Source organism: Cnephaeus nilssonii (assembly GCF_951640355.1).
Source record: "Cnephaeus nilssonii genome assembly, chromosome: 4".
NCBI classification, from domain to species: domain Eukaryota; kingdom Metazoa; phylum Chordata; class Mammalia; order Chiroptera; family Vespertilionidae; genus Cnephaeus; species Cnephaeus nilssonii.
The window spans coordinates 16,010,966-16,037,422 of NC_137075.1; the positions used below are offsets into that span (position 1 = coordinate 16,010,966).

Below are 26,457 nucleotides of genomic sequence, written 5' to 3' on the forward strand. Positions count from 1 at the left end.
ATATAATAAAGATTTTCCTAACGTGTATGTTAAAAAATTGACAAACTAGTTACTTTACCTGTTTTTACGTATGTAGACATGTTTATGTAATTAAAATTAAGTATGTATGAAAAGTTTAATTTCACAGAAAAGTTTTCTATATGTATTACATTAATTTTAAATTTCTACTGAATAGGTCTAGTAAATGCTTGTATGCACCAGTCACCATGAGTAAACAAATGCACACAGCTGGGGAATGGCTTAGCACAACTCCAAACATCTGCCAGAACACTTTCAAACTGCTGCAGAAAGTCACGTGACAACAGAACCAATCACCACTCTTGCTGTGGTGTAATCACGTGCTAATCATTCACTGAACACTGTTTATGAGCAGTGACACTTGGATTTAAATCTGTAGACTATAGTTGTAGATATGTAATATTTATTTATATCAGTGAAATTACTACAGTGTTTTTCCAACATATGCCTTATTAGATAAAATTTGTTTAAAATAACAGTGAATTAGTAACAAAAAGTAACCTGTTAATCTATATATATAAAACTCTAATATGCAAATAAACCGAACAGCCAAACAACTGGTCATTATGACGTGCACTGACCACCAGGGGGCGCACGTGGAACATGGTGGGCGTCAGCATTAAGTGGCAGAACACGGAACATGGCAGGCATTGGCTGCAGAGGGATGGTGGAGCAGGTGAGCAGGGGTGCCAAACCAAGGCAGGGCACTGGTCGCTGTCACTGGGGCGAGCCTCTGGTGGTTACTGAAAATTCTTTGCTCCCACGTGCCACAGTCCCACCCAGCGCTCGCACCTGCTGCTGGCACTGGCTCTGCTCACACCCACTGCCTGTTCCTGGCTCCAGCCCTGATTGCTCAGCGCCTTCAGCATGTGCAAGCAGTGGATGCCAGCCCCAGTTGCCCCTCAGGGCTTCTCCACCTTCCCTAGCTCCTGAGGGGCAATCGGGGCAGCAGCCGCTGCTCCACCTGCAGCTGGCACTGGAGCCGCCACTTGCACCTGCTGCCGGTCCCAATCGATCGGCGCCATCAGAGGTTGCAAGGGGGGGGGGCTGCTGCCCCCAATCACCCCTGAGGGCTTCTCCACCTCCCCCTGCTCCTGAGGGGCGATTGGGGCAGCAGCCGCCACTCGCACTGGCTGACAGTGCTGGCCCTGCTTGCCTCCGCTGCTGGCAACAGCCCCAATTGCTCCATGCCATCAGCGGGTGTGAGCAGGGCTGGCGCCGTCAGCATGTGGGAGCGGCAATGATGGGAGCGGGGCTGCCGGCAGACAGGGGACCAGGGTTCGTGGTGGGAGGGGTCGGGTGGGGGTGTGGAGGATGGACCGAGACCCGCCCCTGTGCCCACTGCAGCCTTGCAGCCCACAGTTCTTTTCAAGGTGCATGAATTCGTGCGCTGGACCCCTAGTTTAATTATAAGCAAATCTTAGAGGCATTTTAAAATTAATAGGATGTTAATTTTCACATATGACATATGGACCAGAAATTTGTCCATTAAATCTGAAGTCTGTTAAATTGAAGTCTGAAAAATCGAGGATTTACTGTACCAGATACTTAATACCAATACCTGCCAAAAGTACTAAGGAATACTGAGCTGATGCAATAGCTGAGGCTATTTTGTTAGAGCAAATTCCTAATCATTCCACGAACTTCAATCAAGAAACCCACTATATGTTGGTTCTTAATGTAAAGGCCCTGAAAATGTATGCAAGATTTTGTGTGAGCATGCATGTTTTTCTGAGGACAGGGTACTTACAAGACATTTATAAATTCCTAACTTAAAGAACCACAATCCTAAACTAATAATTTAACCCTATTTTATTACAAACATTGAAGCTGCCTTTCAGCTGAAGTTTACAGACCAAACACCTGCAATAATGTAAACATTGAAAGTTTTTAATAAAAATTTTTTTAAAAATTCAGCAACACCTATACATAAGCCATCTAGGTTAATCAGAAGGCCATATACTTACTAACATATGGACATGTACTTATTTGTTTTGACTCGGTATATATCGAAGATTCTCTAGTTCTCTTCGAGTCACTAAATCCAAATATCAATTTTTTAACTTTATTTTTATTGTTGACACTATCACGGATGTCAACAATTTCCCCCTTTTGCCCATCTCCACTCAGCTGCCACCACTTTTCCCTCTGTCCATCACCTCACTCTCATCTGTGTCTGTAGATTATGCATATATGTTCTTTGGCTAATCTGTTTAAAAATTATCGCTGCCTTTATTTAGACCTGTTATATGACACACAAAATCAACATGAGAAAATTTCTATGTAACACCTATATTAATGAAAACGTACAATTTTAAGTTGCCTTGAGATTTTTGATAGCATATTAAACATCAACTGCATCATACACACCACTGTCAATACTTCAAAATGTCCATGCCACAGTAACATTGAATTATGACACATCAACAACTTCCACACATTGGTGTAAATTACCATTGTATCCATCTTGATTCAAGTCTCCTAAGTGGGCCACAGCACTACCAAATCTCCCGAAAACCTCCGTGCCTGCGAGCACCTGTGGGTCTTCAAAGATGAGAGCGCTCACTTGCATATACAGGTAAACTTGACCCACTTCCCTGGGGTTACTCTCAAATTCACGTTCCATAAAGAGAGGCGCCCCAATCAGTATGTCATCCATCCTGTAGGGAACAAAGAGAGAGGTCAGCACGCTGGCAGAGATGAGATTCTTTTTGGTATATTTTAAATCAACTGGATTAGTACATTTCCACTGGTATTTTTCCTTTCGCAAGGGACATCTTACAATCATCTTTCTCTCATTGATTTGTTATGTCTATGAAGTAGAATGCTGCAAGAAAATAGGGTTATTAAATGATCCCATTGAACTCTTTAATGATGTTAAAAGTGGCTGCTTTAAGAAAACCACAGATATTTCACCTTTTTCACTTTGAGTTTTCATTTATAGAAACTATAGATACACAAGTAAAACATATCAGAAGGACCTAAATAGGTTTATCTAAAAGTGGATTACAGGTTCCCAGAATTTATATGCCTACACACTTAAATTATGAAGTCTTCTTGGCAGTAATAAGGCTTAAAAAGAAATTTGTCCTATTTCCTATTGTTACCTTCATTTAAATAAAAAACAGACCAGAGAGGGTGATAGTACTGGCGAGAAAGATAAAATTTCATCCCAAAAGAGAATTTATAATTATCTTTTTAAATGAAGATATAACAAGAAACTAATAGATAATTCTCAAGGTTGAAAAAAATTCCAGAAACAGACACCTAATCAAATTATTTAGAGATAAAGACATAACCACCAAGAGAATAAAAAACAAAAATGGTTAAAGGTATTTCCTTCACAGAGTCAGATAGCAAACAAAAAAATAAAACAGAGCCTTTTGCCCTAGCCAGTTTGGCTCAGTGGATAGAGATCAGCCCACAGACTGAAGGATCTCAGGTTCAATTCCCATCAAGGGCACATACCTCAGTTTCAGACTACATCCCTGGCACTGGTCTGGGGGCATGCCCGAAGGCAACCAATAAATGTGTCTGTCTCACATCAATGTTTCTCTCTGTGTGTCTCTCCCCCTACCTTCCACTTTCTCTAAAAAATCAATTAAAAATAAATGTTCTCAGGTGAGGATGAACAAAAAAACAAAACAACAACAACAAAAAAACAGTCTTCTAAGCTGTTTAGGGTTTTAAAAACATAAACATGTATTATTTTTATTTAAAAAATTTTTTTAAAGTCACATCAACCAAAATTTGTAATTTGATCTGTATTAATGACCTCCACTGAAATTTGTCTGCAGACCTCCCTGTCCTAAGAAGTGCAATAATGTGAAAATGATTTCCGACAGAAATGCAAATCTGCATTTGACTTTATTGTCTATGTAGATTAGATGATATGTAGAAGTTTGTCAAGTAAACTAACTACTAAAATATTAGCATTGATCTAAAAGGCAGGGCTAAGGTGGGAACAGTTACTGAGAGCAAGACACCTCTTTAAAGCAATCTGCAAGACTTCCCCTCTCTCCAACTTCTTGCCTTCCATGTGGTGTTCATCCACTGTCTGTTTCTCAGTATGATTCAATAGACACCTGTGTACTGACTGTGTTTAAGATACTGTGATAAGTGATTTAACAAATACAATGACTATTAGATCAATCCTGTTCCTAATTAACTTACAAGTGAGGTCAAACTGCCACTCATATAACTATAAACAAGGCAGCATAAGAAAAGTATGAGTGTCCATCCAGTGTTGCTCATTGGTTGAACATCGATCCATGCCCCAAGAGGTTGCTGGTTTGATTCCCGGTCAGGGCACATACCCGGGGTTGTGGGCTCAATCCCCAGTATAGGGCATGCAGGAGGCAGCTGATCAATGATTCTCTCTAATTATTGATATTTCTAACTCTCCCTCTCCCTTCATCTCTGAAATCAATACAAATATTAAAAAAAAAAAAAAAGAAAAGAAAAAAGTATGAGTGATTCAAACTAAATACTAGGGGTTCCAGATGGGAGATAGCATTGAACCTGGGTGGGATTCTGACAGTAGATCTACAGGCAGGATTTCCAGGTGGTGGTGCTATAAGCCAAGGCAAGTGTCCCTGAGTGAAGTTAGGGAACACTGAGTGGTCCAAGAAAGTTCCATGCTAGAAGGATGCCTATATATTATTTTTATATAAAACTAGAGGCCCAGTGCAAGAAATTCGTGCACAGGCAGGAAGGTGTCCCTCAGCCCAGCCTGCACCCTCTCCAATCTGGGACCCCTTGAGGGATGTCCGACTGCCCATTACCCTCTCACAATCCAGGACTGCTGGCTCCCAACCACTCGCCTGCCTGCCTGCCTGCCTGATTGCCCCTAACCACTCCCCTGCCAGCCTGATCAATGCCTAACTGTTCCCCTGCCAGCCCGATTGTCCCTAACTGCCCTCCGCTGCCAGACTGGTCACCCCCAACTGCCCTCCCCTGCTGGCCTGGTCCCCCCAACTGCCCTCCCCTGCAGGCCTGGGTCCTCCCTCCCCCACAACTGTCCTCCTCTGCAGGCCTGGTCCCTCCCAACTGCCCTCCCCTGTTGGCCATCTGTAGCGACCATCTTGTGTCCACATGGGGGCTGCCATATTTGACCACATGGGGGCAGCCATCTTTTGTGTTGGAGTGATGGTCATTTTGCATATTACTCTTTTATTATATAGGATCAATATTACATTAATACTAGAGGCCTGATGCATGAAAATTTGTGCAAGAGTAGGCCTTCCTTCCCCTGGCTGCTGGCACCAGCTTCCCTCCGGCACCCAAGACGCAGGCTGCTTCCCTCCTCTGGCCGCCCACAGGCACCCAGGAACCGGGCTGGCTTCCCTCTGGCCCTGGCTTCATCAGGAAGGACATCTGGAAGATGTCCCGTCTAATTAGCATATTACCCTTTTATTATTATAGACTAGTGCCCTGGTACACGAAAATCATGCACATTAAAAGGGAATTAATTAGAGGAAATATTTTTTTAAATATATATTTTATTGATTTTTTACAGAGAGGAAGGGAGAGAGATAGAGTTAGAAACATCGATGAGAGAGAAACATTGATCAGCTGCCTCCTGCACACCCCCCACTGGGGATGTGCCCGCAACCAAGGTACATGCCCCTGACCGAAATCAAACCTGGGACCCTTCAGTCCGCAGGCTGACGCTCTATCCACTGAGCCAAACCGGTTTCAGCTAGAGGAAATATTTTAATATTGCTATTTGCCTTTTCTCTATAATAGAAGTGTTAGAGATGAAAGGAAATTAGTAAAATGTATATGAAAATAATATATAAATGTATTAATAAATGAACAATAACAAAATGATATAACAACAAAGACATATAAAAACATGACATAAAAACAACAAAAACATAATATAAAAACAACATTGATGCAAACAATGGCTGATAAAGTGATTAAACTTATTCTAATAGCTCCCTGTATACCACATTAAGAGTGAAAACACTTTCAGTGTGCTTGACTAATTTCCCTTGTGATGAAGTATTTACAACTTTAACTTTAATGTCACATGCTCTTCGAACTCGAGAGAAAGCAACATATAACTGACCATGTGCGAAAACGGGTTAAGGTAGGAATATTCCAACTCTGTCTAGAGTTTGTCCTTATGATATGTTAATAGTCATTGCAAATGCTGGCATCACGGGAAACTGTCATCGAATTAATTTAATTGGGAGGCCAGTGTCAGATGGGGACAAATCAATTCTTGGAATCAGAACAACCTCTCCCTCTGCAGATCTTGTTAATACTTCAGCTTCAATAATGTTAGGTCGTAATCTTTTGATAATAAATCTGGTACCATTACAAAGACCCCATTTACTATTAAGATTTCTCAGTAGCATGATGATTTCACCCACTTTCAATTTTAATTTATGACATGGCATTCCCGAAGGAGTAATACTATTAAGAAATTCAATGGGAAAATTTTCCTTTTCAGCATCACCTGTTGAATCAATGGAATCATCACTCAAATATGTGTGAAAATCTCCATCAAGTATATCCAAAATTTCTTCATTTAATTTTAGAACGTGCTCATTTTTTGGACAAAGAATTACACATTTAGATATATTTTTAATGTTATCTATAGATATACTATTTCCAAAGGTAGCTTCAATAATAGATCCGTTACAAATCATCTCACTGGGGATTTCAATAATATCCATTCCTAAATGAAAACTGCTATCAAGTTTACCATCTCCAAGTTTTACTAACCATTCACTATAAGCAGAATCCTCTGATCTCATATTTGTTGTAAGAGACAACTTTCTGAAACATCCCCAAACACTACAGTACTTTAAACTTGTTTGTACTATGGCTGATCGCATAGCATGTGGCACAACACTGAGACATTGTCAAAAGTTCCCTCTGAGAAGAACTTTCCCACCAAATGTAACATTCAAATTCATAACTTCTCTTAGTAATCTGTCTATGGCATTTATAGCATGACTGGATGCCATGGTGCATTCATCAATAATAAGAAGTTGGGCCTTTTTAAGGGTTTTAGCAACTTCACTCTTTACATCGAGTCTAGAAATTGAAGTTTCATTTAATGGAATTGGTAATTTATACTGAGAATGAAAGGTTCTTCCACTGAGAAGTAAATTTACAGCCATTCCTATAGACACTGTGGGTAAAACAGTACCACCATGACCTCTAATATAATGTATTAAAACTTTATAAAGATATGTTTTTCCACTACCGCCTGGACCATCCAAGAAAAAGCATTTGGGCTGTACAGTTTGATCTTCGATGGCTGAAGTTATAGTCTGAAAGGCTGCCAACTGTTCATCATTCAGAGAATTTATCAAAACCTCTGCCTGTTGTCACTCATATGATTCATCACATGTATTTGTATCCTATCTAATAATAGACAAATATGCAAATTGACCATACCTCTGACACACCCACAAGCCATGCCCACAAGCCACGCCCACCATCCAATCAGAGCGAGCATGCAAATTAACCCAAACCAAGATGGCTACAGCCACAGAGAGCAAGGTTTCCTAGGTAACAGAGGAAGCCAAGCTTTCCGCCTGCCCTTGCCAGGCCTAAGCCTCCACTCAAGCTACAAAGTTTCAATTATAGAAGGTAAACAAATTCAAACAAATGGCGGCAGAATGGAGCTTGAGAGAGCAGGCCACGGTTGCCGCCGGCAACAGGGGAAGCAAAGCTTTTCGCACACCCTGGCCGGGCCCACCCGCTTAAGGCAACAAAGTTTCAATTATAACCCCAACAGAAATGGCTGCCAGCCTCGGAGGGAGCCCCAGGCTTGGCTCTGCTCCAGGCTACAAAGTTTCAATTGTAGAAGGAAAATAAATTCCAGATACCAAGGCCTCCGCTTGGGTTGCCAGGGGGCGTGGCCCGCCTGCAAACCACCACAGGCCCCTCGCTCAGGCCGTCCCACACCCCAAGGGAACTCCCACCAGATCTGGGACGCCCTTCAGGGCAAACCAGCTGGCTCCCACCCCTGTACCAGGCCTCTATCCTATCTAATAAAAGAGTAATATGCAGATTGATCATCACTGCAACACACAATATAGCTGCCCCCATGTGGTCAAAGATCCTGCCCCCATGTGGACACAAGATAGCCACCACAAGATGGCCAGCAGGAGAGGGCAGTTGGGAGGCACCCGGCCTGCAAGGGAGGGCAGTTGAGAAGGACCAGGCCTGCAAGGGAGGGCAGTTGGAGGTGATCAACCCTGCAGGAGAGGGCAGTTAGGGGTAACCAGGCTGGCAGAGGAGGGAAGTTGAGGGCAAACAGGCTGGCAGCAGAGTGGTTAGGGGGGTGATCAGGCTGGCAGGCAGAAGCGGTTAGGGGCAATCAGGAAGGCAGGCAGGCAAGCAGTTGGGAGCCAGCAGTCCTGGATTGTGAGAGGGATGTCTGACTGCCCGTTTAGGCCCTATACCACCGGGATCGGGCCTAAACGGGCAGTCAGACATCCCTCAAGGGGCCCAATTTTGGAGAGGGTACAGGCTGGGCTGAGGGACAACACCCCTCCGTGCACGAATTTCATGCACCGGGCCTCTACTTCATTAATAAAGGATAACCTGGAAGTTTGAAATGTGAACATTTCATTCCATGCAATGTGAATACCTCTTGAATTTCGTTAAGGGCATGCATTTCACAGTTTACACAGGCACTTTCTCTTTGGTGTAATTTCCAACAAAAATCTTCAATAAAATGAGATTTATTCTCATCCCATAATTTGTCTGCATCAGAAGGACATCCAAACACACATATGTATGCAAAAAGTTGCCATAGTTGTTTGGGCATATTAAGGATGATTGCATCGTCAATCGTATCTTTCCAGATAGTGTCGTCGATTAATAATCCTCGATGTTTAGCAGCTCACGAAGTGTATCATAAATTACACCTCCTACAGTTCGCAGATCATCAAAACTTATTGCATCTTTTACATGCAGAAGCAAAAGTCTAAGGTAACATCGTTCTGGTTCTCTAAAGCTCACAGTGAACAGTTTACCTAATACTTTATTCCCACCCCTTTGGCGTTTTGTCCACAAAGAATTATTAAACACATAATGCTGTGGAATATCCCAATAATAATAATTACTCATGTCAGAATCTTCTCTATTCAATAAGAACCAAGCCATCAAAGTTGAGTTATGCCTTTTAGCCCTATCTTTAACTTCAGCAAAATCACCGCTATGAAAATACAAATTTTGTTCATTTGGCAAATGAATAGGTAATCTTGTGATTGCATGAGATTGGTCATGCATTTGCATTGCAAAGTTTCCAAACAGCCTCAGGAGTGCTCACATACCTGGAGTCAATGAAGTCCTGTACTTCATCATGATTGATAATATTTTTTTCAGAAATTTGAATATTTGCACAATCATGCCCTTTATAGATATATTTAAATAGGTATTTGACACATTTAATCAATGAGCAGACTTCAACATTTATATGACAGTTATATTTAAGGCACAAATATGGGTTATAAGGGACAATCCAAGTGTTATCGACAACTTTATTTCCAATAGACATGGTGCTATCAGATCTTCATTTGTATTTGGGATGTCCATCAATATTTCCAATGGTTGCATTTGAAATTCTTTCGGATATCCCTTTGAACATTTTCCATTTTCCATACATGGACTATTTGGATTTTGTATTTCACCTGGTCCATGTACCATATTTGATTTTACAATTTGAAAAAATCAAGGACACTGGCCTTCATCTGGAATTTCTGCCTTAACTATAATGTCAATGTCATCTTCTGTTTGTAATTTGGATTCACTATCTAATATCAATAATATGTGAGCGTGAGGCAATCCACATTTCTGAAATTCAATGACAGGAATTTTAGCAATTACTTTGCCAAATAAATGAAATTTACATATATCATTTAAAAGAACATTCAGCTTAATATTAAAAACTCTGGCTACCAAGTCAGGTCAGTTTTCAACTTTTTGCCAGCATTGTAAATTGTTTGTAATATCTGCCCACTTGGGGTTGCATGTCATGGTTATGAATAAATTGGGCTTGCCATACTTAGTTACAATTGCCATAGCATCCTGATATTGCTGCTGCATATTTCTGGGACTACCCTCAAAAGACGACGGAAGTATTATCATTTTACCAATCAGCACATTGTCATTTTCAGATCTAGATGTGAGATAATCCATCAAACCACTATATTTTTCAACCTCAACTTAAGATTGGTTTGCTTTAATGAAATTTATCTGATTGGCTTCCATTTTTGAATATGAATCGACAATATACTGTTGAGTTAATTTTCCTGCATTTAGAATAGGATTGAACGTGTCCCGGACAGAGAGATGAAATCCATAATACTGCATTTGTGTGACTCGTGTCCTTACATTTTGTCTAGTATTATTTTCAATTACACTGTCATCTCTGAGTCTTAATGCAATATCCGTTCCCCAGCCTTTTTCACCATGTAGAAAAAGAATAGGATATGTCATTGCATCTAATGTAGGAAACAGGATACTAATTTGTTTCATTTTCGTGGCATTCAGATTATTGGGATCTGGTTTACAATGAATGAGCAAGTCCCTTTCAAAAGGAGGTTCTCCATCTTCGTTTCTGAATATGACGGCAACCTCGGTTACACAGGAAGAATTATATCTACCTGGATCACTATTACGATCATATTTAATCACCGTTGATACTTCTGTGGGAGCAATACCTTTCGCTGCTGCTTCAGATTGGCTTCCTTTTCTACCTCATGTAGCATCTTGTACAATTTTGTTAATTCGTTTATTTCATGCATGAGGTTGTTGATGTTGATCATGAGTTTTTCTGAGCAACCTCGGTTTTCTGGCATTGCTAATCTTTTACTTGTTGCTTCGACCATATCTAAAATATAGAGTTGAGCAAACTTCTGAGAAACACCATCCGAAGGATGTAAAGTTCCAGTACAGTGATAAACTTGTCCGTGTATTCTAAAACAGTATGGCCCATATCCTGATGGCAATGCAATATTTGCACCCATGGAAGCAAAAGCAAAAAAACTATTTATTGAACAAATATTTACCATGAAATTTTTACTGTCAGAATCTTCATTTATTATTAATTTTTTAAAATATGCCGGGTATTCTGGAAAATGTATATCATTTGGACAAACATTACCTTTGCTACAACATCAAGTAAATTTTCCATCAAATGGTTTTTCATCGGAGAAATTTAATGATAGACGAAATTGACATGTAACAGTCATTGCACCACAACTATGTTCGAGAATTGCATCCTCATTTACTCCATTTTCGCTGTGAAGACAGTTCCTACCAGTATTGGTAGTACTTGTTGATGACTGTTCTCTAGACATATTCTGTCGATGCTGCTGCCTTCTTTCAGCTTCAGAGACACGTTGGTCTTCAGACATTTTCTGTCGATGATGCCAGTTTCTTTCTGCTCCAGAGCTATGTTGTGCCAATGGTTGCTCTTCAGATATACTGTGTCGCCAACAATGGCTTCTTTCGGCTTCAGAGGTACTTTTTGCCAATAGTTGGTCTTTAGACATATTCCTTCCACCCTGCTGTCAGGGTCTGGGGTGCGGGTGAATGGATTCCTGGCTGTCAGGCCGCTGACAGCAAGCTGACCAACAGCTGATTCCGCGAGGGATGGGGTTCCTGCCATCCTATTGTGTGGGTCCTGGTTGCGCTGCCACGCTGTGGTTCCTGGGTGCAGGTATCAGGCTCCCTCCTCCCTTCTGTCAGAGTCTGGGGTGCACCGCGGGACCCAGAGTCAAGTCCCTGCACACCTGTGCACGCCTCAAAATCACTTGAGACCCAGACCTGGCCTGCCCCACCCCCACTGGGCAAGACCCAGACCTGGACGGCGGCACACCCATCAATCCCTGCCCCCACCCCCCTGCAGCGTCACATCAGTGCTGGACAGGAACGCATGCAGGCAGTGTCATGTTCCAGGTCAGGGACATAGCTAGGCAGTGTCACATCCCAGGACAGGGACGCAGGCAGGCAGCTTTAGGCAGCTTTGCCATGTTCCAGGATAGGGACGCAGGCAGGCAGCTTTAGGCAGCTTTGCCACATCCCAGGTCAGGGACATAGGCAGGCAGCTTCACCTCAGTGCTGGCTAGGGATGCACACAGGCAGCGTGATGTCAGCGCTGGGTGGGGACACACACAGGCAGTGTCACGTTAGTGCTGGGCAGGCCTGCGCGCACCTCCACCAGTGGCCACCTCTGCCAGGGGCCGCCCCCAGACTGAGCAGCGTCATGTTAGCACTGGGCAGGCCTGCACGCACCTCCACCGGTGGCCACCTCAGCACAGCGGGCCTGCATGTGCCTCCACCGGTGCCTGCCACGGGCCTGGCAGAGGCCCTCCTGGTGATGGCAATCCCCGCCCCCCCCTCCTGCTGTGCATGCCTCCTGCTAAGTGGTTGTGACGTTACAACATCCCAGCTAATTAGCATATTCCTCTGTTATTATGTAGGATAATATAAGCAATAAGAAAGCAACCTATTAAAAGTTGGGCAAAAGATCTGAATAGACACCTCATCAAAGACAATATACAGATGGCAAGTAAGCATTTGAAAAGATGTCCAATATCACATATCACTAGAGAACTGGAAATTAAAACAATAATGAGATACCACTACACAACTACTAGACTGGCCAAAATCCCAAACACTGAAAACACCAAATGCTGACATCGCTGCGGAGTAACAGAAACTCTCATTCATTACTGGTGGGAATACAAAGTGGTACAGCCAGCCACTTTGGAAGACCATTTGGCAGATTCTTAAAAAAATAAAACACTCATACCACATGATCCAGCAATCACACTTCTTAACATTTACCAAAATAAGTTGAAAACTTAGGCCTACACAGAAACCTGCACATGATGTTAATAGTAGTTTTATTCATAATTGTGAAAACTTGGAAGCATCCAAAGGATTTTTCAATAGGTCAATGGATAAGCAAATTATGGTGCTGACAAATGCTGACAACAGCAAATGCTGGTAAGGATGTGGAGCAATGGGAACTCTCTTTCATTGCTGGTTGAAATGCAAAACGGTACAGCCACTTTGGAAGACATTCTGAAAGTTTCTTACCAAGCTAAACATAGGTTTACCATGTGATCCCACAATCATGTTCTTATATAGTTACCCAAAGAAGTTGAAAATTTATGTCCACACAAAAACCTACAATTGTCCAAAATTGGAAGCAGTCAAGATATCTTTCAATAGCTGAATGGATAAACAGACAATGGTACATAATACAGTGGAATAATCCTATCTAATAATAGACAAATATGCAAATATGTACCTCTGACACACCCACAAGCCACGCCCACCATCCAATCAGAGCGAGTATGCAAATTAACCCAAACCAAGATGGCTACAGCCACAGAGAGCAAGGTTTCCTAGGTAGCAGAGGAAGCCAAGCTTTCCGCCTGCCCTGGCCAGGCCTAAGCCTCCACTCAAGCTACAAAGTTTCAATTATAGAAGGTAAACAAATTCAAACAAATGGCGGCAGAATGGAGCTTGAGAGAGCAGGCCAGGGTTGCCGCCGGCAACAGGGGAAGCAAAGCTTTCCACACACCCTGGCCGGGCCCACCCGCTTAAGGCAACAAAGTCTCAATTATAACCCCAACACAAATGGCTGCCAGCCTCGGAGGGAGCTCCAGGCTTGGCTCCGCTCCAGGCTACAAAGTTTCAATTGTAGAAGGAAAATAAATTCCAGATACCAGGGCCTCCGCTTGGGTTGCCAGGGGGCATGGCCGGCCTGCAAACCACCACAGGCCCCTCGCTCAGGCCGCCCCATGCCCCAAGGGAACCCTCACCTGATCCGGGATGTCCTTCAGGGCAAAACAGCTGGCCCCCACCCCTGTACCAGGCCTCTATCCTATCTAATAAAAGAGTAATATGCAGATTGATCACCACTGCAACACACAATATAGCTGCCCCCATGTGGTCAAAGATCCTGCCCCCATGTGGACACAAGATGGCCACCACAAGATGGCCAGCAGGAGAGGGCAGTTGGGAGGCACCCGACCTGCAAGGGAGGGCAGTTGAGAGGGAGCAAGCCTGCAAGGGAGTGCAGTTGGAGGTGATCAACCCTGCAGGAGAGGGCAGTTAGGGGTGACCAGGCCAGCAGAGGAGGGAAGTTGGGGGCAAACAGGCTGGCAGCAGAGTTGTTAGGGGGTGATCAGGCTGGCAGACAGAAGCGGTTAGAGGAAATCAGGAAGGCAGGCAGGCAAGCAGTTGGGAGCCAGCAGTCCTGGATTGTGAGAGGGATGTCCAACTGCCCGTTTAGGGGTCCCAGATTGGAGAGGGTACAGGCTAGGCTGAGGGACAACCCCCCTCCATGCACGAATTTCATGCACCGGGCCTCTAGTTTTTAGCAATAAAAGAAAATGAACTATCAAACCACAAAACAACATGGAGAAACTTTAAATGTGTATTGCTAAGTGAAAGAAGTCAGATTGTACATGCTACTACTGTGTGATTCCAATTCTATGACATTTTGGAAAAGGCAAAACTATAGAGACAGTAAAAAGATCACTAGTTGGCAGAGATGGGTGAGCAGAAGGATGAATGGGTGAAGCACAGGACATGTTTAGGATAATGAAACTATTCTATATGACACTATATGTGGATATAGGACATTAGGCATTTGGTAAAACCCACAGAATGTACAACACAGAGTGAACCCTAACATACACTATGACTTCAGTTAATACTGTATCAATATGGGTCCAACAATTGTAATAAATGTACAATAGCAATGCATGATGTTAATAGGAAAAGTGAGTGTGGAGGGAAGAGGTAGTTTGTGTGAATTCTCAGTACTTCCTGCTCAATTTTCCTGTAAACCCAAATCTGTTCTAAAAAGTAGTTTGTTAATGGAACAAAAATGATAATTGCTAAAGTTGAGCACAGATAACTTGAGAATAGCATGAGTTTTTTTAAATTAAATCTTACTTGTTGAATGTGTTACATATTCTCTTTTTCCCCCCCGTTGACCCCTTCTAGCCCGCACAGACCCTCCACCCCAGGCCTTCACCACCCTACTGTCTGTGTCCATGGGTTAGACATATATGCATACAAGTTCTTTGGTTGATCATTCCCCACCCTCCTCCATCCTTCCTCTGAGATTCTGCAGTCTGTTCTATGCTTCTATGTCTCTGGATCTGTTTTGTTCATCAGTTTATTTGGTTCACTAGATTCCACATATGAGTGAGATCACATGATACTTATCTTTTTCTGACTGGCTTATTTTGCTTAAACACTTATTTCGCTCTCCAGGTCCCCCATGCTATCTCAAAGGGTAAGAGATCCTTCTTTTGTACAGCTGCATAGTATTCCATGGTATAAATGTACCACAACTTTTTACCCACTCATCTTCTGATGGGCGCTTGAGCTGTTTCCCGATCTTAAGTATTGTAAATTGTGCTAATATGAACATAGGGGTGCATACATTCTTTCTGATTGGTGTTTCAGGTTTCTTAGGATACATTGCTAGAAGCAGGATTCCTGGGTCAAATGGCAGTTCCATATTTAATTTTTTGAGGAAACTTCATACTGTTTTCCATAATGGCCTCACAAGTCTGCATTCCCACCAGCAGTGTATGATGGTTCCCTTTTCTCCACATCCTTGCCAGCACTTGTCATTTGTTGATTTGTTTATGGTAGCAATTCTGGCAGGTGTGAGGTTATATCTCACTGTTGTTTTAATTTGCATCTCTCTGATGATCAGTGACTTCGAACAATTTTTCATATGTTTCTTGACCATCTCTATGTCCTCTTTGGACAAGTGTCTCTTTATGTCCTTTGCCCATTTTTTAATTGGACTGTTTCTCTTCCTTTTGTTAAGTTGTATGAGTTCCTTATGTATTTTGGATATTAACCCTTTAACAGATGCATCATTACCAAATATGTTCTCCCATACAGTGGCTCCCTTTTCTTGTGTTAATGATATCTTTTGCTGTGCAAAAGGTTTTATTTTGATGTAGTCCCATTTGTTTATTTTCTCCTTAGTTTCCTTTGCCCCAAGAGATGTATCCATAAACATACTGCTATGAGAGATGTCTGAGATTTTGCTGCCTATGGTTTCTTCTAGGATTTTTATGGTTTCACAAATTATATTTAAGTATTTTATACATTTTGAGTTTCTTCTTGTGTATAATGTAAGATGGTTGTCTAGTTTTACATGTATCTGTCCAATTTTCCCAACACCGTTTATTGGAGAGCCTGTCTTGACTCTATTGTATATTCTTGCCTCCTTTGTCAAATATTAATTGAGTATAATGGCATGGGTCAATTTCTGGAAAATCTGTTCTGTTCAATTGACCTATATGCCAGTACCAGGCTGTTTTGATTACAGTGGCTCTGTAGTATAACTTGATATCTGGTATTGTGATACCTCCAACTTTGTTCTTCTTTCTCAAGATTGTTGAAGCTATTCAGTCTTTTTTGCTTCCACATAAATTTTTGGAGTATTTGTTCTAGATCTGTGAAATATGCTGCTGGTGTTTTCATAGGGATCACATTGAATTTGTATATTGCTTTGGGTACTATGGAAATTTTAATGATGTTAATTCTACCAATCCATGAACATGCTATATTCTTCCATCTGTGCATATCTTCCTCTATCTCTTTTTTCAACATCCTGTAGTTTTCCAAGTACAAGTCTTTTATCTCCTTGGTTAAGTTTATTCCTAAGTATTTTAATTTTTTTTGATGCAATGGTTAATGGGGTTATTTGTTTAGTTCCTCTTTCTGAGATTTCATTATTGGTGTATAAAAATGCTATTGATTTCTGGGTGTTAATTTTGTATCCTGCTACCTTGCCAAATTCATTTATTAAATCTAGAAGTTTTTCGGTGGAGTCTTTAGGGTTTTGTATGTTCACTATCATGTCATCTATGAATAATGACAGTTTTACTTCCTCCTTTCCAATTTGGATGTTTTTTATTTCTTCTTCTTGTCTGATTACTATGTTTAGGACTTCCAGCACTATGTTAAATAAGAGTGATGAAAGTGAACATCTCTGTCTTGTTTGTGTTGTTGGGGGAAGTGGTTTTGGTTTTGCCCATTAAATATGATGCTGGCTGTAGGATGTTTGTCATATTTGGCCTTTATTATGTTGAGAAATGATCCCTCTATTCCCACTTTGCTAAGAGTTTTTATCAAAAATGATGTTGGATTTTGTTGAATGCTTTTTCTGTGTCTATTGATATGATCATGTGATTTTTGTCTTTCAATCTGCCTATGTGATATATCACGTTTATTGATTTGGGAATACTGTACCAGCCTTGAATCCCTGGAATAAATCCCACTTGGTCATGGTGTATGATCTTTTTAATATATTGCTTGATCTGATTTGTTAAAATTTTGTTGAGGATTTTAGCATCTATGTTCATCAGGAATATTAGCCTGTATTTCTTTTTCTTTGTAGTGTCTTTATCTGGTTTTGGAATTAGGATAATGCTGGCCTCAGAGAAAGAGGATGGAAGTGTTCCTTCCTCTTAGATATTTTGGAACAGTTTGAGGAGTATAGGTGTTAGTTCTTCTTTGAATGTTTGGTAAAACTCCCCTGTGAAGCTATCCAGACCAGAGCTTTTGTTTGCTGGGAGGTTTTTTTTTTATTATTATTACTGCTTCAATTTCATCATTTGTTATTGGCCTATTCAGGTTTTCTGATGTTTCCAGACTCAGTTTTGGTAGATAGTATTTTTCTAGGAATTTATCCATTTCATCCACATAGTCCAGGGTGTTGGCATATAGTTAGTTGCTCATAGTATTTTCTTACAATCCTTTGTATTTTTATAGTGTCAGTTGTTACGTCTCCACTTTCATTTCTCATTTTATTTATTTGGGTCCTCTTTGTTTCTTGATGAGTCTGGCTAAAGGTTAATCAATTTTGTTTATCTTTAAAAATAACCAGCTCTTTGTTTTATTGATCTTTTGTATTGTTTTCTTTTTAATTTTTATGTCATTAAAAATTAAAATCTTTATTATTTCCTTCCTTCTACTTACTCTGGGCTCTTCTTGTTGTTCTCTTTCTAATTCTTTAAGTTTAATAATTTTTCTTGTTTTTTTGAGGTACGCCTGTAATGCTATGAACTTCCTTCTCAGGACTGCTTTTGCTGTGTCCCACAAATTTTAAGTTGTGAGTTCATTTTCATTTGTTTCCAGGAAGTTTTTTGTTTCTTTCTTGATCTCATGTTTAAACCCATTCATTGTTTAAAAATATGCTATTCAGCCTCCATGTGTTTGAATTTTTTTGAGTGTTTTACTATCGTTGATACCTAATTTCATTCCACTGTGGTCTGAGGAGATGTTTGGTATGATTTCAATCTTCTTGAACTTGTAGAAACCTGTTTTGTGTCCTAACATGTGATCTATCTTTGAGAATATCTCATGTATACTTGTGAAGAATGTATATTCTATAGATTTGGGGTGAAATGTTCTATAAATGTCAATTAAATCCATCTGTTCTAGTGTGTCTTTGAGATAACTGTTTCCTTGTTAATTTTTTGTCTGGAAGATCTATCCAGTAAAGTCAGTGGGGTGTTAATATCCCCGACTATGACTGTATTGCTGTCCATATCTCCTTTAAAGCCCTCTAGAAATTTTTTTATATATTTAGGTGCTCCTATATTGGATGCATATATGTTTACCAGGGTTATATCCTCTTGTTGGATCAATCCCTTTAGTATTACATAGTGACTTTTGTTGTCTCTTCTGATGGTCTTCATTTTGAAGTCTATTTTGTCAGATATGAGTATTGCTACCCCAGCTTTTTTTTTGTTTCCATTTGCATGGAAAATTTTTTCCATCTCTTCCCTCTCATCCTGTATGAGTTTTGTTCTGAGGTGATTTTCTTGTAAACAGCATATGTTTCATTTTGTCCCATAGCTCCCTTAAGCTGTCCTCCTGTTTTTTAATTTTTTAATATTTTTTTTTTTTACTTTTTGGTTCTCTGAGTTATTTTTCCCCCCTATCCTGTCTTTTAATTTACTGATCTGATCCTTGGCATTCCTCAATCAGCTATGTATTCCTTCCAATGTGTTCTTTATAAGTGATATGTCATTCTTCATTTCCAACTGCTCTTTTTTCATATTACTATATCTTTTCTCATGCTGTTGAGCATCTTTGCTTTCGTTATTCGCAACTCTGTATCTGATAAATTTCTTATCTCCATTTTGTTCAGCTCTTCTTCTGGAGAATTCTCTTGTTCTTTCATTTGGGGGTTGTTTTTTGTCTCCCCATTTTGGCTGACTGGGTTTGTGTCTATATATTAGGTAGATCTCCTACAACTCCCAATCTCTAGTGCAGGACAGTGTCAGATGCTGTTTCTGACTGGCCCGGAGTACCCTGTTTGGGGTTGTCAGCAATCCACAGCTTGTGGCTCCCTCTGCTGGGGCTGTATGCTTTTGGAAAGAACCAATATGGGCACCAGGCTCTTCTTTTCCTAACCCCAGGCCCAGAAGTAGTTCAGGAAAAGACTGAAAGCCTTCAGACATCTGTCTCTGCCTGCAGTCTGGTTGTTATCAGCCTTGGTGGTCCTCAGACTATCGACCACAGAGTGAAGTGAGAGGTTTTCCAACAGGGTGTGGCAACTGCTTTCCTCCCAGGCAAAAACCTCCTGGATAGCAAAGGTCCATCAGAGAAAGATGTCATCCATAGTCAGGTGAAGGAATGTCTCAGCACAGGAAACCAGGGTGACTGCCCTTCAAGCTCCAATCCCTAATCCTGGACTGCCCTCACACACCTGTAGTCCACTCTGCCCTCCCTCTGCTGGATCCCAAGGTGGTGGCTGTACACGAAATTTTGTATATTGGCCCTTTAAAAGGGTGCCTGCATTTCTAGCCATCCCTCGCTGGCAGACAGCAACCTTGCTTCTTTTCACAGCCAGGTGTTATGTGGGCACCTTACTCAGTTCTGGTTCTCTGGGCTGGGGCACCCAGCTTGGGGTTTAGATCCCAGAGTTCTCAATGGGAACCCCCCACAGCTGGGATATCCCTCCAGACCTTCAGCTGCTGTCTGTGGGAGCCCCGGCCACCCTTTTTGTGGCTCTGCACTTCCTACCAGTCTCTATGTAGTCTCCACTTTCTGTCCTTGGTTATCAGGGTTCTCTCTAGCTAGTCTTCAGTTGATTTTTCAGGGTGTTTTTTCTATACTTTAGTTGTATTTCAAGCTTGGTCCTGGGAGAGTGCCAGTGTAGCTTCCACTTACTCTGCCACCATTTTTAATCCTGAGAATAGCATGAGTTTTAACATCATACTGATCTAGATTTAAAATCTGGTTTAGTAACTAGCTGTGTCATACTGAACAAGTCATATTACCTCTAAAATGTGGATAAGATAGAAATAGGTACCTTATTAGATACATCACATAAGATTTCTCTCTGTTTGTCTGTCTCTCTCTCTCTCCAATGTGTGCACATACACACTGATTATACAATAGTTTTTAATACATGATAGGTATTATGAAAGCATTGGGCTAGCCATTTATGGGAATACACAATATTTTTCATTATAACAATACACACAGAAAGGGTTTCTGTTAAAAATGCAAAATGTGCCCTGAGCTGTGTGGCTCGGATAGTTGGAACATCATCCTGTACACCAGTAGGTGGTGGGTTCGATTCACAGTCAGGGAACATACCCAGGTTTTGGGTTTGGTCCAAGTTTGGGGCACATGAAGAGGCTACCTTTATCGATGTTTCTTTCTCTCTCAAATCAATTTATAAAATGCAAAATGCATTCTCCTTTTCCATCTCCTATCTTGAAAGAGCCAGAAAAAAGTGACACATAGCTTTGGGGCTTGGGGCTTCAGGGACATCTAGAATAGGCTTTCATTATCTATCCACAGCAGGGGAAATAACACATGGATGGAAATGCACCTTGAACAGTGACTTCACAGACCTGTAAGAAGGAAGGGAATTGTGGGAGGCTGTGAAAGACAGGCTCATGGAATGACTATTATTTTGGTGTCAGATTCCAAAACATAAGTTGGATTGCTATACTTAGATAAAACTTTTTTTAATGGTCCAGATACATTTACTTTAAAAAAAATTGCCATTGCTTACAATCCTATTCTGCTCCAGGCAGAGAGGACAGCAGAAATTGAGCCAATCTAGCCTCTGGCATTCCCTTGCAGGAACCTGGCTGCCTCTCCTTCTGTGTTTTGTTGTCGTTGTTGTTGTTGTTGTTGTTGTTGTTGTTTGGTTGGTTGGTTGGTTTTTATTGCTGGTATAAAGAAGAATTTGTTAAACACCTAACTGTGTGTGTTGCTGTCTTGTAGTTAAAAGACATCAAAAATCATCAGTTCTCTATTACAGAGGCTGAGTGGGGCCATTTTCTCATTCTGTAAAGAAGGGAAAAAATAATAATTGGTCCCTGAGGGTATGAACATGACACAGGACTGACATAATTGGCTCACTCCATTTATCACTGCCAACACCGAGTTCTAGAAATGAGAAATTATTTGACCTATCATTGTGAAAAACCAGCAAATCCAAGGAATCTTTGGATTCTTAAAATATTATAACAGCACTGATTTATTTTCTTAGGAATACGTTTTCCTAGATATTTAAGGGTAAGTCTTCTAAAATGTTCTAAATGCCAAAAAAAAAAGGAGGAAGACATTTGTTCTTAATTTATAATTGTGTTCTCATAAGGTTGAGAGACAATAACTGTCTTGGATTCAATTGGTACAATGTGCCTTGTGGAATATTTTGTACTTAGTGTCAATATTTTTTCTATTAGCAATACCACTTAAGAGTCACAGCATATATTATTGTTTAGGCTGGTGTTGTTAAAACTCAATTTGCAGTTCATTAGTGGATTGTGAAATCAATTTAATGGGTCTTGACAAGCAATTGTTTAAATGAAAAATAATATAATAGAAAATATTGGAGTGAATGAATTATACATAATAAGGTTAAATATTGTTCCATGAAGCTTTTGTTTCAGTTGTATATGTGTGTACTGGGTTTCAAAGTCAAATGCATTTCCTTCTATGGACCACAAGGCAAAAAAAAAAAAAAATCATTGAAAACCACTGCAGTATGCTATGTGAGTTATTAGGCTATCTCAAAATTTATTTGTGAAATCTTTTTTTAAAAAATTTTCAATATATATATTTTCAGAGAGAGAGGAAGAGAAGGGGAGACAGAGAAACATCAATATGAAAGTGAAACTGATCGGCTACATCCTGCATGTCCCCTACTGGGGATCAACCGGTAACCTTTTGGTGCATGGGACGACAGCCAACCAACTGAACCGCACTGGCCAGGGCTCAAATATATATATTTTTAATATATCCAATTCAAGTTTAAACATTTAAAATATTTATCGGTAAAGGTGTTTTCCATTGACCTTCTGATAAAGTAGTTATATAATAGGCAATGTTCAATCTTAAGAGAATATATATAGTAATAGTCTGGGTGATATATATAGTGTACCCTAAAAAATGTATAATTATTAAATCTACATTTGAATAATTATTAAATACAATGGGTTAAATATGAAAAAAAAGAAACATCAAATGAGCTATCATAAAAAAATTGTGTATATATTTTTTGGGGACATCCTGTATATATATTATATTTATCTATAATAATAAAAGCATAATATGCTAATTAGACCTGAAAGCCAAACGACCTTCCAGATGTCATTCCGGATGTCCTTTGGGACAAAGCTGTGGTAGTGGGGGCTGAGGCAGAGGCGGTTAGGGGCTATCAGGCAGGCAGGCAGCATGGTTAGGGGCAATCAGGCAGACAGGTGAGCAGTTGGGGGTGATCAGGCAGGCAGGAAAGTGATTAGGGGCAATCAGGTAGGCAGGCAGAGTGGTTAGGGGTGATCAGGCAGGCAGGCAGAGTGGTTGGGGCAATCAGGTAGGCAGACAGGCAAATGGTTAGGAGCCAGTGGTCCCAGATTGCAAGAGGGATGTCCGACTGCCGGTTTAGGCCTAAACCGGCAGTGGGACATCCCCTGAGGGGTTTTGGATTGCGAGAGGGTGCAGGCCAGGCTGAGGGCCCCCCCCCCCCCATGCACGAATTTCATGCACTGGGCCTCTAATACATATATAAATATACTAGAGGCCTGGCGCATAAAATTCGTGTGCTGGTACGGTCCCTAGGCCAGGCCTGCAATCAGGACCATCTTCCCCAGCACGCATCTGGCCCTGACCCCCGACTCCACCCACCCCCAGGTTCCCCATTCACCATTGGGTGATCGGTGCCTGACGGCCGGGGGAAGGGACCGAGAGGTCGGCTGTTTCTGCCCGCTCACCGGCCCTGCCCCTGCTGTAGGTAGCCATCAGGCGATCGAAGCCTGGTGGCCAGGGAAAGGAACCAAGAGGTGGTCAGTGCGCCTCATAGTGACTGACCCAGTGGTCGTTCTGCCATTAAGGTCAATTTCATATTACCCTTTTATTATATAGGATAGAGGCCTGGTGCATGGGTGGGGGCCAGCTGGCCTGCCCTGAAGGGGGCCCCAGATTGGGGTGGGGGGGTCTCTGCTGGGGGGCAGAGCCAGACGGGGCGAGGGGCCGGGGGCGGTTTACAGGCCGGCCACAACCCTGGCTTTGTCAGGAAGGACGTCGGGTCTATCCAGTCTAATTAGCATATTACCATTTTATTAGTATAGATATGTAGTAGAGGACCGGTTCATGAAATTCATGCACTGGAAGGGGGGGTTCCTCAGCCCAGCCTGCGCCCTCTCGCAGTCCAGGAGCCCTCGGGGGATGTACAACTGATGGCTTAGGCCTGCTTCTCATGGGGAGCGGGTCTAAGCCAGCAGTCGGACATCCCTAGCACTGCTGTGGAGGCAGGAGAGGCTCCCACCACCACCGCTGCACTCGCCAGCCATGAGCACAGCTTCTGGCTGAGCAGTGCTCCCCCTGTGAGAGTGCACTGACCACCAGGGGACAGCTCCTGCATTGAGCGTCTGCCCCCTGGTGGTCAGTGCGCGTCATAGCGACCAGTCATTCTGCAGTTTTGGTCAATTTGCAATTTTATTATGTAGGATTATTATGTAGGATACATTTACACAAATATATATGTATATATAAAACAATGATAAAGAAATAAAAGTGATCAGATTTTCACTAAAATCTATCTTCTCTGTCTGTTTGGGTCACGTTGGTGCTTTGGATGAGATCTAAGATATTATGTAAAGGCATTTTATAAAAGTAGGATATATATGCTAAATTTTATTTTATCTGAAATGTCTAATGTTTAAGCTGTTTTCTTTAAATCTCTGTGTAGCTTTCACACAGGTTTCATTTATGTTTCTTTTTTATGTATACATCCATGCAAAGCTCAATTTCTCATTCTTTATATGATGTTTGATAGAGAAACAATATAAACATATTCCTGAAAAGCAGAGCATAAATACAATGAAAAAGAGACAGTGAGAGAACCCACCAATGAGAATATTCAATATGAAAAATCTGGATTCAAGTTTTCTGCAGCCAAACGGTGTTAATGTGTTAATTTAACATATACATTTTCTGTTTCATTTTTTCCCCAATAATACATATTACATGCTAATGCCCATGACTCATTTTCAAAATGTAGTTATTTATTAAAAGAATGCAGATTAGAAGACAATATAACTAATCAACCTTCATTCTTTTATGATAGGCAAGAACTAAAATAGCTTATCAATTATATTATAGATCAATTTAATTTATAATCTCTTTATGTTTTAGTCTTCTAGATTATCTACTTATTTCTATCATAATGATCTCTCTTGTATGAGAGAACATACTTGAACTAAATCTAGCACCAAAACATAGTTTCCCAAAGCTGCTTCCTTTCAAATAAGTATTCTCTAAAATGCTCTCAAGTTGACTAACTGCTGGGAATCTCTTTAAACTTATTTCCCTTTGGCCCTTCAGAGGCTAGAAACAATACAATGGTTAAAATTGTAATTCTGTGAATTTCTGAAATAGTATAAATACTGTAAGTTTCAAAAGCCATTAGAAGAAGAAAAAAGATTTGCTTGCTTGGGCTCAAGATGAAAATACCATCTCCATTTGTTGCTAAGTTTGTCCAGAAAGTACAAACAGAGTTTACATTGATTGGGTTTGTAGCTCTGGCTATTTTAAGATAACTAAACTGAAGTTAATTTCACCAGCTTTGTTTACATTTTCAAAATAATCACTGGCTTGACAATATCAGCCACCAACCAGCATGCACACAACTCTTTGGTCTAAACTTTTGGAGTCCAACCACAATATCTGGAGATTATTTTAAATAAAAAATTGAGGAGGGGAGAAATTCTCAAAAATTTCCTTATTTGATCACATTTTATAATGACTTTTCATTTTTTTTCCCCTGATGTTGAGATTTTGGAGCATTTGTAGGGACCTTGCTTTTGTTGTATAATGGATAGAAAAGAATGTTCACTAGGTAACCTCATTCACAATAGTTCTTCATTATCTCTTGGCTGGAGAAAGTTTGGTTCAATCACACAAAATGTGGCTAGTCCTAGCTTCTGAGCACTGAACAACCAACCAGCTGAGTGACGTTCTTAATCCTATTCTGAGTCACTGCACAACATCCACTCAGGTCCTGGGTTTAACAGAAAAGATAGAGAGTGGGGGGGGGGAAAGCAGGTTTACCAGTACAGTTGTGAGTAAATGAAACAGAATTTATTCTTGTGTTATTATTTATTAATTATTGTATTATTTTCCATACAAACAACTGTGAGCCTACTTCTGCCCACCCTATCTATACATATGATATGAATTTTGGCAAAATAAAAATTTAGATCTCAAATCTAGTACTGAACTCTGCCGGGTGATGATGAATGCTCACTAATACTTCCTTAATAACTAATAAATGCTTGGAAAGCTAGAAAGGGATTTTTAAATTTAAAAAAAAATGTAGAAGTCATAGACTCTGTAAAACTATCTATGAATAATAACCCATGTCTCAGTAAAATGTAGCTGTGACTATTTTTTATATAATCAAACAAACTGATTTTCCTATATGCCATGAACTTAAAAACCATTTACAACTGAATTTTTAAAAATCATCAGTCAGGCCCTGGCTGGTGTGCCTCAGTTCTTATAATGTTGGCCCATGCACTGAAGGGTCTCAAATTCTATTCCCAGTCAAGAGCATGTACCTGGGATACAGGTTCAATCCCTGGCCCAGTCAAGGTGCATGCAGGAAACAGCCAATTGATGTGTCTCTCTCACATCAATGTTTCTTTCTGTCTCTGTCTCTCTCTCTCTCCTTCCCCCCTCCCTCCCATTTTCTCTCTAAAAATTAATGGGAAAAATATCCTAGGATGAGGATTATCAACAGAAAAAATTACCAGTCAGTTATTTTTAGCATAATTAAAGACAATCTTAAAGTTCTTTGGGTGAAATAACTTTGAAATTATGATTTTTTCTATACTAATAATAGAGGAATATGCAAATTGGCCAGGACGCCGTCAC

General features: G+C 40.8%; 1 protein-coding gene across 1 annotated transcript in view; it reads right to left on the bottom strand.

Moving 5' to 3' along the window:
* ITGA8 (integrin subunit alpha 8) overlaps positions 1-26,457 on the bottom strand; it is a 209,382-nt gene that overhangs the window by 110,345 nt on the left and 72,580 nt on the right. The window contains exon 12 of the mRNA XM_079769464.1: positions 2,473-2,678. Within this exon, the coding sequence (XP_079625590.1) occupies positions 2,473-2,678 (206 nt within the window). The remainder of the gene's footprint in view (positions 1-2,472; positions 2,679-26,457) is intronic.